The following is a 13434-nucleotide window of genomic DNA, read 5'->3' on the forward strand; positions in this document are numbered from 1 at the left end:
ATCTGAAAAGGTTTAATATTAGTCATGCGAAGAGAAAAAGATCTGTTTGCACCATCATTTTCAACTCTAGTCTGAATTGGGTGCTCCACTACTTGCTTAGATGAACTCACAATGAGTACTTTAAATATTTTTGTCTTACATTTTAAACGAAAAATTGGGAGCAGGTGTGTTGTACTAAAGTTGTGTGTGGTTGAACATTTTGGCACTTTTCAAAAACAAATTTAATACTCAATGTTTGAAAACTATTAAGGACCCTATCACTGGGAGATAATGCATCCGTGGACACATTTTTGGAGAAACCATGGCAGATGTATCATTTTCCATTTATTTGTGGCAATTCTGTTCCAAGTTTAAGCAATAATGTGTCAGGTATCCAAAATGTGCTGATACTACTTGCTCTGTAATGGCTGAAAAGCCCATTAACATTTGCAGTTTTGGCAGGGCTGCAACTCGTAACTATTGATCTGTGCTTCATGCTGTGCCATGTGATGCTTCAAATGAGACTCTTATTTTCTCTGGTGATAGTAGTTCATAGGATCATCGCTCCTCCTGGTTTTTTTCTACTTGCAGGACATTATGCAAGAATCCTGAGCCATAAAAGCAAAATGAAACAAGTTTTGTCCAAGTAATTTTTATTTGTAAAATATGCATTTATACAACAGTTTGGACATAAAATGCTTGCAATTGAGAACAACACCTTAAAACCAAAAACATTTTCTGTACCAAAAGAATCAGCAACATTTTCTTAAAAGGAACCAGAAAAAGGAACTGTAATGAAATATTGACTGCTGCAAAAATGTGTATAACAGATTGGAGTGATAAGGAAAAAACTGGAACATTTATATGGAAGGTACTAGTTTCCTAACAAACAATGACAAACTGAGAAAATACAGCGGTCCACATAAGTCAGTGCAGAACTACTAAAAACATTTTCAAGACACAGAACTAAGCACTTCAGCAAGTAGTAACTATAAGTGGCTTACATAGGAACATTAAAAACACAGTAACTAATGAAGAATAATTTTCACACTGGAAAATAGAACTAGAGAATTGTGGAGAAGATAAAATAATTATGTGTTTCTGCTGGAATCTTTCATTTTACTCTGGATTTTCTAGTAGAATGCAAAAGCTATATTCACATTTCTAATTTATAGCTTGTGATTGCTGAGATTACTGGACTTCCCCTATTTGTTTAGGGTGTGTAAAGCCAAGATGCTCTTGGCTTTACATGTCAGCAACAAATATGGCATCATATTTGTACATATAGTACAATTCAGAAAAATTACAGATGTGTAAATGTAAATCCTGGGGATGATTTACATGTATTTCAAAATCAGCAATGCTGTCTGTCTGTGGTATAGAGCAGCACCCATTTTCTTCAGCATGAAGAAAATAAAACTGGATTTTTAATGAAAATTATGTATGCAGACACCACAAAAAAAACCTTAACACTGAAGTAACTGACGACAAAAACTAGAAGTATAAAACATAATGTACAAATGTAAATAGTGAGTTTTATCTGGGAGACTTCAGAACAAAGGAAGTTGAAAAGCGAGCATTTGGTATAGCCTCTTGAGTAAAGCGTTCCCCTATCTCAATCAGTTTTAAAATTTATGAACTTCGTTACATGTTTCTATTTAATTTTTTTTTAAGTAGAAGAATTAAAATATGAAAAAAGTGCCACTTAAAGACAATGCTTGTAAGCTTGCAAGGGAAGGCAGCTGAGCAGATATGTAATGCATTCTGCTGAACACCTGAAATTTCAGTTGGCAGCAACATTTCTGGTTTATATATTTTTGGGTTTCTGTTGTTCACAATGTATCACTCTTTAATACATACTCTTATTCTATTACATTTAGTGATAATGCAGTATTTTCCTTTTATTTTAATCACTTGATATGTTCTAAAAGACTTCTTATGGGTAAACAGTTTGTCATTTTACATGCTGTTGGAATACTTGAGTTTTTAATAGACACATACCAGTGCAAAAAACTTCAGCATAGAGTAAAAGGACATTAAAACTACTTTTTGGAAATAATTTAGTAATTTATAATAGTTGTAAAGTAACTATTGGTGATGCATTTCAAATTTTGCAATGAAGAAAGAACAGACATTCAGAGGGAGGGCTAGTAGCCATAATATACACACATAACTAGATTGAAGGCTGACAGAATAATTCACCTTCAAACATTCCCACTTCCCCGAGGAAAGAGAGAGCCAGTCGTGGTATATGGCCTGCCCCTCCCTCCCTATGATGAGAGAAATTTAGAAGTGGTGAGCCCCACAGAAGCATCCTGGCTTTACATCAAATTTAAGAGCTGCAACTTGTATGGGGAGCCTACACCCCCACATCTGCATGGTAGCTGCGTGTGTGGTGAGGCTGGGTGCAAGGTGTCTGACAAAGGGAGTGAGTCAGCAAAATAGCTTTGCTTCTCTGTGCAGTTGGGGCCATGTCAGGGTGAAGGCCTGGAGAGTGCAGGGCTCCCATAAGGTGTGCTTAATTCTGTCGTCACAATTTCTCAAAGTCAAACATCCTATTCTTTGCTTCTCTTCTTGTACTATCCCTTAGATCTTGAGCTTCTGAATTATAACTTTTTTTTAGATGACCAGTGGTTCCCAGTACTGCGTCTGCCTATCTTCACTGGTTGAACTGACAATGAGGTGGTTTTGATCATAGTGCTTTCCTCCTAGAATAATAAAAAAATAATGGTTTAATATAGAATTTGGAATGCAAAGACAGTTACAGTGCACTACTAGGCTATATTTAATATTTCAGATGCTGCCTCTTTTCTATTCCTACATTTGTTTTCTTCATATAAGGCAGTACTCTTGACCCTATTCATCTGATGCTCACACATTTGTGATGCTTCAAATTATACACAAGACAGGCTAATCACAATGTACAGAATTGTACATTGTCTCCCAAGGATTAAAAAAATAGCTTTATAGGCAATATGAGTGGGCATTCTTGGTTGTTAACAGAAATCATGCTTCTACTTTAAGCAAAATAACAACATTGGTATGACAGTTTATACAAATAATATTCTAGGATGTGTACTATATTCCCCTGTGAGAGAGGCTTGGGAATGACTATTTGTTAGTAATAGCCTGGACACTGATCTAGTTTAAGATAAATGTTCTTTTGCTAATAACTCAGTGCACCTAGTAACAATATAATGAGATACTTCATTTTGGGGGGAACGGGGACTCAAGGCAACATTATTTTTGTGGTTATAGGTATTGGTTTCACAAGGCTGGAGTCCTGTACACATCTACCTGAGTTCAATGTAGACATATGATTCATGCTATTACTGTAATAATTCATTGTATCCTCAAGAGGGCATCAAAGTCTTTATGATCGAAATGCTCACTCAAACTGATTAATGCTTTCCATTCTACTTTTAAGGATACAATGGGACAAAATTATATTCTTATTAGACCAGAGATTTTAATATCCTAGCATATCTGGATATTATTCAGTAAATATTTATTAACTTGTGAAAAATGTATTGAGCTTCCTTGATACAAGTGATAGACAAAACCTAATAAATTTCCTAGGAAGAAAGGACTTAAAATAATTTGTGCTATCAATGTCTATTTTATACAGCTTTTTTTTTCGGGGGGTGGGGGGAGGAAGTGACTCTCATGATCTGTGACATGCAGTGGTTCCTTGAGGATGCCCAACCTCCAACAAAAGTTCATATACCTACAATGTATACAAAATGGAAATTGCTCAAGTGTTCAGAAGAAGACAGTCACCCTCATCATGAACACAAGCATACTACTACTCTGTGTTTTGTTGATGCATTATGTACACTGCAATTATAGCAATGATAAAAAAAGTTCACTCTCAGGCGATCTAACACCAGAGATATTTATAACTTACAACCACCGCTCTTACCTTTGATATCTAATACTAAGTGTGGCTTCATCTTGCTGTAGATCTTGCCATCTGGATTAATACTCCATTTTTGTTTGTCCTCATTCTGTTGAAGCGCCAGACCCAGTTTTGCACCAGGAGTTATCAGGTTTCCTACAATTGTCAAGCAGAAGTCTTCTGCCACCTGGGAAGTTAGACAATAAGAGTCAGAGCCTAATAACACTAATAGCTTTGCATCTCAGAAAATTAAGAATTTCAAGTTCTATTGCTATACATTGAGAGGTAACCCAGGAAAGTTACTTCTTTGTACTAGCACGCTCAGAATAACTTAAATTATTTTCAATCTTACACATAGAGACAGAATATAAATTTAATGAATAAATTAATTGGCATGGTCAATGGACATATTGGCTGGGGAATCTGGGAACTGAAGGTACCCCCTCCCTACAAAAAAAGATTTATAAAGAAAGAGGAAGAGAGGAGGAAAAAAGGAAGATTATCTTTAAGACTAACTTTTTATTTTACTAAGGGCTTTTGTAGATAGAAACAGATTCCTTTGAAACAAAGTCATATTAAGGCCTTAGTTATAAAGCATATCTATACACAGTTGTAGGAGTGGGATAGAATGTAATAGGATCCAGAAAGATGCAAATCTTAGATTTATAGGAATTCCCCATAGTATTCTATTAATATTTTTTTCGTGGCACAATTTTGCCATGTGGAAGATGAGGTCTTACTAGTGTGTTACAAAATGTTGAGAGCTGAAAGGCCAAACTATCACAATTATTTGACATTTAAAATATCTTGAATTACAAACACGGGGTATCTTGAAAAACCTTCTTTCTGCCAAAACAGTTTGTTGACTACAGTTAACTTCCAAGTGAATGCAACCAATGGACTTTAGTATTCTTAGTAAACACAGAAATATCTGAGGCTGGTGAGATAGTCAAGTTCATCATTTGGCCTATTCTATTCCCTCCCATCCCCAAGGACTGCAATCTGACATCCTTTTACATTCAGGAGTTTGTGGGGCTGGCAGCCTTTTTTTGCACCTCCCAAATCTCCCTTACCACTCCAAAGATAATTGGATGCACATATTGTTTAAAAATATATTTTTATTGTAAATCAAATACACCCAAATGTCCGAAATGCACTCAATTAACAAGCTCAATATGCTGCACCCCAACCTGTCCCGTGGCTAAAAATTGGCCAAAAACACAGGGCATGGAAACAGGAAGTGCTTGCTAGCTACTTCCAGACTGCACATTTCAACTGATTTTTGAATGAAACTGCCGTTAGTTATACTTGGGGGAAGTGGACAATTGCATGCATGAACTTGCATACAGTTGCCACTCTGTTTTAAGGGAAGATTCTAGGACTGAAGCTGGACTTTATTTATGTAAAGCATATATTTTATTACTGAACTAATTATACTGAGATCCAAGCTTCAAGAATTCAGTGAATATATTTGAATGCACTCAAATGAAGACAACTAAAGCCATGCTGTAGAGCACCTTTTGAGTGTTGAAATGCACGAATCTTTTTTTGTATTAGATGGGGTGTTAAAATTAACGCCCCTACTTTTATATTCTGCTTTAAGCCTACAGCTTCTAATCTCTCCCTGTCCAAACATGCTCTCATGGGTGGTTAAAATGGAACCAAATGTACCACTATTATAAAGTGGCTTGTGCAGATGAAGAGCCTCTCCCTTTGGCACAGTGCTTTGAGAGACCTTACACAACTTTTCAAAAGACATACAGATGGACACATGGCTTGTCACTCATGCTTATTTCACTTTGTTTGATGTTATAGCTAGAAGACAGCTATGTGCTTTGATCATAGAAGTATGTAACTCAGGCGGATTTTCTTTTGTGTTATTGTTTAGACTTTACTGTCGAGTTTGTGCTGATAGCTATATAGGCAAGTCATGTAGGTGCTGTTTGTAATTTGATGCAAAAATGGCTAAACTTGTTCCTACAAACCAAAAGGAAGAAGGTGGCAACATAATAATTATTAATACTTTAAAGGTCTGCTATCTGCAATTCAACATTTTTGCCCCATGTTTCATTATCAATGGCCCAGGTTTGGTTAACAGCCATTACACGAAATTGTTTCCAAATTGCTCAGGATCCTAAGTGAAAGGGAACAGCAGAGTAGCAATGGAAATAGAAATACAGGACTCCTCAAGACTAGTGCAAAGATGTGAGAGCTCCTGAGGTAGAGAGTATTACTTATTATTGGTTGTTTTGGCATCCCCTTGGAGCATCTTCAATCCCTGTAGAAGCTATGCAAACCAAGATCACAATCTTTTATGAGAAAGAAATGGCTAGAATGCTTAATTCTTAAAATTTAAAACATAAGGAGATTGTTTCATTTTCAGTTATATCCTTTTTTATCGTAAGTGAATAGGAGCCCTTGGTGGCACAATGGGTTAAACCCTTGTGCCAGCAGGACTATTGACCAAAAGGTTGGTGGTTTGAATCTGGGGAGCGGGGTGAGCCTCCGTCTATCAGCTCCAACTTCTCATGTGGGGACATGAGAGAAGCCTCCCACAGGATGGTAACACACCCGGCCATCCCCTGGGCAACCTTGCAGACAGCCAATTCTCTCACATGAGATGTGACTTGCAGTTTCTCAAGTTGCTCCTGACATTAAAAAAATTCATAAGTGAACATTCTTAACCATGTTTCACACAAAAAGCATATGTAGGATGCTGAATTTATGTATTTAATTATTTGATTTATATCTTGTCTTCCTCTCCACAGGATCCAGGATGCCAGTAACTGCATACCCTATCAAAACTTGTTTAATACACAACCTTACCCTGCATTTGATGAATCCGTCTTGATACATCCAGATTTGTTCATCAGTTTTAGTATCATCTACGCCTTGTATCCTTAGAAGATTCAAGTCATTCAGATTGCCATCAGTTGACATAAACTTTCCATTTCCTCTGTTTCTAAGTGTGAAGTAGACTCTTTTCTGTAAAAAGATCACAACATTTGAACTATATTATTGATATTAATATACCCACTATTCCCCAGTGTAGTCACTCCATATTGCTTTCACCCTTATAGCACCAATAATATTACAACCTGGATTAGAGAAGCTTACCCAACCACAGAGAGAGAAAGAGAGAGACATTCAGAAACCACCGCAATGTGAACAGGAGGGGACAGTTAAGGTGGTTGTCTGATGACACCAAATCGGGTTTTATGCCGTTGAGTTGTTGGGACTACTTTCTGCCTCCACAGTGACTGTATGTGTTGCTGTGATAACCATTCTAGGGACATGTTGCATCAGCCCAAGAATAACAGGTCAGTGTAGAGCCACCTTTAGTTGAGCTAATCATCTTCACAAAGCAATTTACTCAAATTTAAACCACTCAGATAATTTTTGGAATTGAGTGTTGCAATCTAAGTCATTATTTTGAAGTCCTGTATTTAAATAATCTAGTCATTTCTGCCAGAGTGTTGATTTGTATTGTTGTTGATGCATAACTTCAAGTTGTTTCTGACTTATGGTGATCATAAGGAGACCCGATCACTGAGTTTTCCTGACAAGATGTATTCAGAGGGACTTTGCCTTTGTCTTTCTCTGAGGCTGAGACAATCTGATTTGTTACAGTCACCTAGTGGGTTTCCATGGAAAAAAAGGATTAAAACTTTGGTCTTCAGAGTTCTAGTCCAACACTCAAAACACTGCACTATGCGGTTCTTATTTGTATCATATGCTATGATTAAAATGGCACTTTTTATCAGTACTATGACCAAAAAATTTACATATGAACACCACTACAGTGAAAGCAGAAAAATCTAAGTGCTTTCCACAAAGGACAGCTGTTTCTTACCTGCAATAAAGGTCTTAGAGATCCTACTTTCTGATAGCTACTGGACTCATACCAGTTTCGTATTTTGTTAGGTGCCAATAAAATCTGGCGGCCTTTATAATTATTGTGTTCATAAATAATCCATCTGAAACAAACCAAATGTTACTGTCTATAGCCACAAAGTGTACAAAACTTGAAAGAAACAAAATCCTTTTAAATTTTTCATAGCAATATCATATAGCATAACGCATATACATTTTAGTTCAGCAGCAACCCCAGATATATTATTATATCCCATGAAACCAGTAAAACTTGCTTCACAGAAATATTTTTAGGCTGGACGCACAGTGGCTATATTGCATCAAACAACAGTGGGTGCAATAAAGGCCACGATAAAAGCTGGTATCTAAAAAGTACTCATAAAAAGCAAGGCAGTGCCCCTAAGAAAGACAAGAAACAAGCAAGCCTTTTGTTTGCACCCACCACCCCATCTTGTACAGTACCATACTATTATATAATTGATATACATTAATTTCAAAAGATCTTAATATGTTGCCACAACAGTTGGCCTTGCCTTAGTTCTGAGTAGTTAAAATATGGGCAATGATTAGAAATTAAATATAGAATATGAAATTGGGGTTTGAGGTGGACTGGAAAACCACAGCTTTTTATTATGTATAAAGACTACCGCTGTGTGAGTTGATGTTATCTTGTGCAACAGGGCTTTTCTTTTGTGAAAAAGAAGAGCTGGGCAAGTCCCATTAGGGGACAGTCAACCACAGTTCAAGGAATGCTGGGGGGGGGGGGGTGTCTAAATTTGAGTCTTGTGAGCATAAAGGCTCAAATGGGAGTCAGGTGGGAAAAAAGAGAATAGAATGTGGGCAATCAGAGGGTTCATCTACACTTAAGGATTAGTGCAGTTTGACACCACTTTAACTACCATGACTTAATGCTGTGGAATCATGGGAGTTTTAGTTTTACATCTTTAGCCTTCTCTGCAAAAGAGGGCTGGTACCTCACCAAACTACAACTCACACAATTCCACAGCACTCAGACATGGCAGCTCAAGTGATGTCAAACTACATTAATGCTACTTGCCCCAAGATAGGGGTAAGATAAGAAAAGTATTTGGCAACAGTTGAAGAAAGAGTTCTGGGATTTCCTGTTTAGTTTGTCTGCTACATACTAAGTATTTGCTTTATTTTCTATAAATTAGTGTGACTATTCCATTTAGGAATTTCTAAGGAGATTGGTCATGCTTACCACATTGAATCCACTGGAAAACACAGCCACTTCTTTAGGAGGGCTTAAGCATAAAAGGGCAGGGTGAAGAGATCAAGGGTTGGAACTGCAAGGCCAGACTTGCGGGGACAGGGCTTTCTGTCACATTAGATCAATGGTTCTCAAACTTATTTGGCCTACCCCCTGGAAATAATTTTTTCTAAATCTTATCTTCTTTCTTTTATGCTTTCACCGCCGCTCACAGTTATTCATCGCCCTCAAATGTACCTGTGGTCATTACCGCCCTGCCCCCCCCTCCGGATCGCTGCAGCATCCGCCGGGGGTGGTAATGTCCACTTTGGGAATCACTGCACTAGATCCTCAGGAGCCCATGCTGGAGATGGGGGTTCAAGGACTGAAGAAGAGGAGACCTAGACCTAGCTGCTGATGAAAGTCCATGGTGACAGCCTATGATGGAAGTCTATGGGAGGCAGGCTTAGTTAGATACGACCCTATATCTGACTGAATATTCCACCATCTCCTCAAGCTTTTGTTTGAAAGGTAAAGCTAACCCTGCCGGGATCCACCTCTTATAGTTTCTTATGTAATACAGATTAGCTTGGCAAGTTAAATCCCAGTTTCATTGTGCCTGGAACTTTTAGAAGAGTGGTTACATTTATCTACGAGTAAAGATAAGCCTAAGAAATGCAGGAAATTGTAACAAAACAGACCAAGACATCAGAAGTATGAAGGTATGAACACTTTTTAAAAACCCAAGCAAACTACGTTTTGCATCATGACTAATATTGGAATGCAAGCAAAGTAGGTTAGTGCATTAGGGGAAAGCAGCAAAATTGTAAAGGTCTTTGTATATGTCTGAGAATGGGAAGGGGGATTCTGCCTTCAGCAAATATAGTGTAAATGGATACCATGTCTACAAATCCATGTCATGGACCAGATCGGATTAGCAGAACTGTTTCTTTGCTATTAAGTTACAATATAGCACAATTATATCATGCCTTCCTTCACAAATTACTACTGACAATCAAGGCAGGTAAAAACCCCTTGTCTTCACAGTTTTTGGTTGTTCAGACTAAAATATACAAGTTGAAATCTTCTGGTGGACTCTGATAGGTTGATATTTCTCTGACTCCTCATAATTAAAAGGGAACATGATGGCAGCCTTGCTCAAAGAAGGAAGTCCTAGACATTGTTGTAAAATCAAGAGAAAACTCTACATTCAAAATATAACTTACATGCCACCATGGACTTCTAGTGAAGCTACATCAGGATTGTAGCCAAGGAAGCGAAGATTTACGACTTCTGTAGTAAATTCTATTTTCCTTCCCTTGAAGTTTTTCTTTTCATAGAGAGCTATCATTGGCTCGGAAAGTTCCTATTTTAAAGAAAAAGTTTATTTCCTTATATTTATATTAGAGATCTTTTAAAATGTTATGGTCAGTTACATGATATTCATGAAGTATTAAGGGACAACTTAATTCAGGATTTCCCATCCTGCTCTGAAAATGATTATCAGAAGCATATACCTTTTCTACAACTTTAATTTACCAGTGACAATTTACCAGAGGAGAGCAACTAAAATGATCAAGTGTTTGGAGAATGAGCCCTATGAGAAGCAGCTTAAAGAGCTGAGCACATTTAGCCTGCAGAAGAGAAGGCTGAGAGGAGGCATGATATCCATGTATAAATATGTGAGAGGAAGTCTTAGGGAAGAGGGAGTAAGCTTGTTTTCTGCTACCCTGGAGACTGGGACACAGAACAATGGCTTCAAATTACAGGAAAGGAGATTCCACCTGGACATTAGGAAGAACTTTCTAACTGTGAGAGTTGTTTAGCCATGGAACTCTCTGCTCTGGAGTGTGGTGGAGGTTCCTTCTTTGGAGGGTTTTAATCAGAGACTGGGTGGCTATCTGTTGGGGGTGCTTTGAATGTGATTTTCCTGCTTCTTGGCAGGGGGTTGAACTGGAAGGTCCACGAGGTCTCTTCCAACTCTATGATTCTATGACATCAGTTTCAACCATTCGCCATGGTGAGAGCATTTTCCAAGTCTAATTCAGACTGGATCTACACTACCCTATATCCCAGGATCTGACCCCTGATTATCCACTTTGAATTGAATTATATGAGTCTACACTGCCAGTTATTCAGGGATAAGCAGATAATCTGGGATCAGATTCTGGGATATAGAGCAGTTTTGATCCAACCAGAGTCACCTCTGTATTCCCAAGTTGCTAGCCATGTTTTCAAGCTAGGTGAATGGGCTTTAAAATGCTTAAATTTCATTAGCTTTAAAAGGACTTGTTAGTCCAATTTTAATTAATAACAGTAATAATAAGCAATTATGGAGAACCTTTTGGTGTTCACAGTGCTGCCACAAGTCTTATAAAGGAATCCTGTATGTGTTTTCTTACAAGGAAAGGGACTGTGAGCTTGAAGCTGGGAAAGAGGGATCTCCTGGAACAGGCGTGCCCTAACTTGGTTGCCTTTTGAAACTGCAGTCCACCACAACTTCCCTCTCAAGCTGAATAATTTACTATAGATTTTAGTTATATTTTCAAAGACAAGAAATGTCATATGGGCCAAAACTGGTTAGATGGCAAACTGGCAATAAATGGAATTACTCATAAAAGAGATATTCCATAGTACAGCCACACCTTCCATCTTTGGCTGGCACTTTCATGAGTCAGCAGTAGGTATAAATGCCAAACCTTCCCTACAGCTACATGGGCAAATAAGTGTGCTCTGAACAGCAGAAATTGTGAAATACATGTGGGTTGTTAATTTATTTATGGGATTTATATCCTACCTTTATTCTCAATATGGGATTCAAAGTATTATGTATAACATTTTACTGTCCCAGTGTTTCTCAAACTCTAATACTCCAGAAATTTTGGACTTCAGCTCTCACAATCCCAACAGCTGCTAAAATGGCTGGGATTTCTGGGAGTTGAAGTCCAAAACACCCGGACAAGAACACCAATTTGTCCCATTTACAGAAGACCCACTGAATCAATTGAATTTAGACAAATAGATTTAGTGAGTCAGACTAATAATTTTTGTTTTCTGTATTAGAACCATTACTTAAAAAATCGTTCATTGCATAGCAATTCAGGTAGCCCAAGTAGCTTGCAATAGATCACACAACAAATTTGAGAAATAGGATGGGTATCTCAGAGCACTCTCTTGGGCCTTCTTGTTTTGAAAAGAACTAAAGACATTTTTGAAGGGTTAGACTCATGAGTACTACTATAGTTAACAGAAAGGGATTTGTTAGATACAAAAACCCTAGGGAACACAAATACAGTGGGCTCTTGGTATAGCCTAGAGGCTTGGTTCCAGGATACTCCTCATTCCAAATATCAAAATCCGTGGATGTTCAAGTCCCATTCTATACAATGCTGTGATAAAATGGTGTTCCTTATATAAAATGGCAAAATCTGGGTTTCATAGAATCATAGAATCAAAGAGTTGGAAGAGACCTCATGGGCCATCCAGTCCAACCCCCTGCCAAGAAGCAGGAATATTGCATTCAAATCACCCCTGGCAGATGGCCATCCAGCCTCTGCTTTTTGGATCTGTGTGTGTGTTTATGTGTGTGATATTTCCAAGTTGCAGGTGGTTGAATCTGTGGGTGCAAGTCCATAGTTAAGGAGGATAAGCTGTGTATAGTTTTATTCCACTCTGCTTCATAGTTGACACCCTTGAAGTCCAAATGGTTGCTGAAGTAGGACTTTTGTAGAAGCCAAACCAATCCCACCAACTTCCCCAAAACAAATAATTAGAATCTAAATTCCCAGACATAGTCAAAAAAAGTGTTGACATGGTTACTTCCTGATTTTTTTTGGCAGCTGCTTATGCATTAGGCAGAGTGAAGTGGCAGTGGTGTTGTGTCAAAAGTGATGAACTATTCTGCTGCTTCAGGGGACTTTGTTCCTTGACACAGGAGACACACCCAATGCCTATTCTCAGAGACAGATGTCGGGGCCTAGTTACTTTGTGATGCTCTTGGGATCTGGTTCTGCCCACTAAAAAAAGGCTGTGGCACCAAAAGCTTCCCATTAAATTTGAGAATTTTTAATGTAATTTATTAATAACATGATGCAAAAAAGCTAAAACGTCTTCAAAACTGTCCAAACTTCACTAGCATTTGCTCTACCACCTATGCAGAATGTTGTGCTACAAGTATCCTAAATAAACAAAGTGTCTCATTGGCTAAAGAGTTTGGCATGTTTAGCCTGCAGAGGTATAGGTTGAGAGGAGACATGACAATCACGTTTACGTATTTGAAAGGTGGTCATAAGGAAGAGGAAGCAGGTTTGTTTTCTGCTGCCTTGGAGACAAACATTAGGAGGAACTTCCTGAATGTAAGAGCTGTTCGACAGAAGAGGGTGGTGGGAGCTCCTTCTTTGGAGGCTTTTAAAAAGAGGCAGAATGGCCATCTGTTGGGGTACTTTGATAGTGTTTTCCTGCATGATTTGATAAT

At 38.0% G+C, this 13434-nt stretch overlaps 1 protein-coding gene across 5 annotated transcripts in view; it reads right to left on the reverse strand.

Annotated features, from left to right (window-relative positions):
- Positions 1-597: 597 nt before the first annotated feature.
- CRYBG1 (crystallin beta-gamma domain containing 1) overlaps positions 598-13434 on the reverse strand; it is a 129869-nt gene continuing 117032 nt past the window's right edge. For all 5 annotated transcript variants that reach the window (XM_060753110.2, XM_060753111.2, XM_060753112.2 and 2 more), the window contains 5 exons: positions 10187-10326; positions 7731-7854; positions 6704-6862; positions 3902-4064; positions 598-2687 (listed from right to left, as the gene is read on the reverse strand). In XM_060753110.2, the coding sequence (XP_060609093.2) occupies positions 2599-2687; positions 3902-4064; positions 6704-6862; positions 7731-7854; positions 10187-10326 (675 nt within the window). In that variant the 3' untranslated portion in view covers positions 598-2598. The remainder of the gene's footprint in view (positions 2688-3901; positions 4065-6703; positions 6863-7730; positions 7855-10186; positions 10327-13434) is intronic.

Source organism: Anolis sagrei, chromosome 1, assembly GCF_037176765.1.
Source record: "Anolis sagrei isolate rAnoSag1 chromosome 1, rAnoSag1.mat, whole genome shotgun sequence".
Lineage (NCBI taxonomy): Eukaryota > Metazoa > Chordata > Lepidosauria > Squamata > Dactyloidae > Anolis > Anolis sagrei.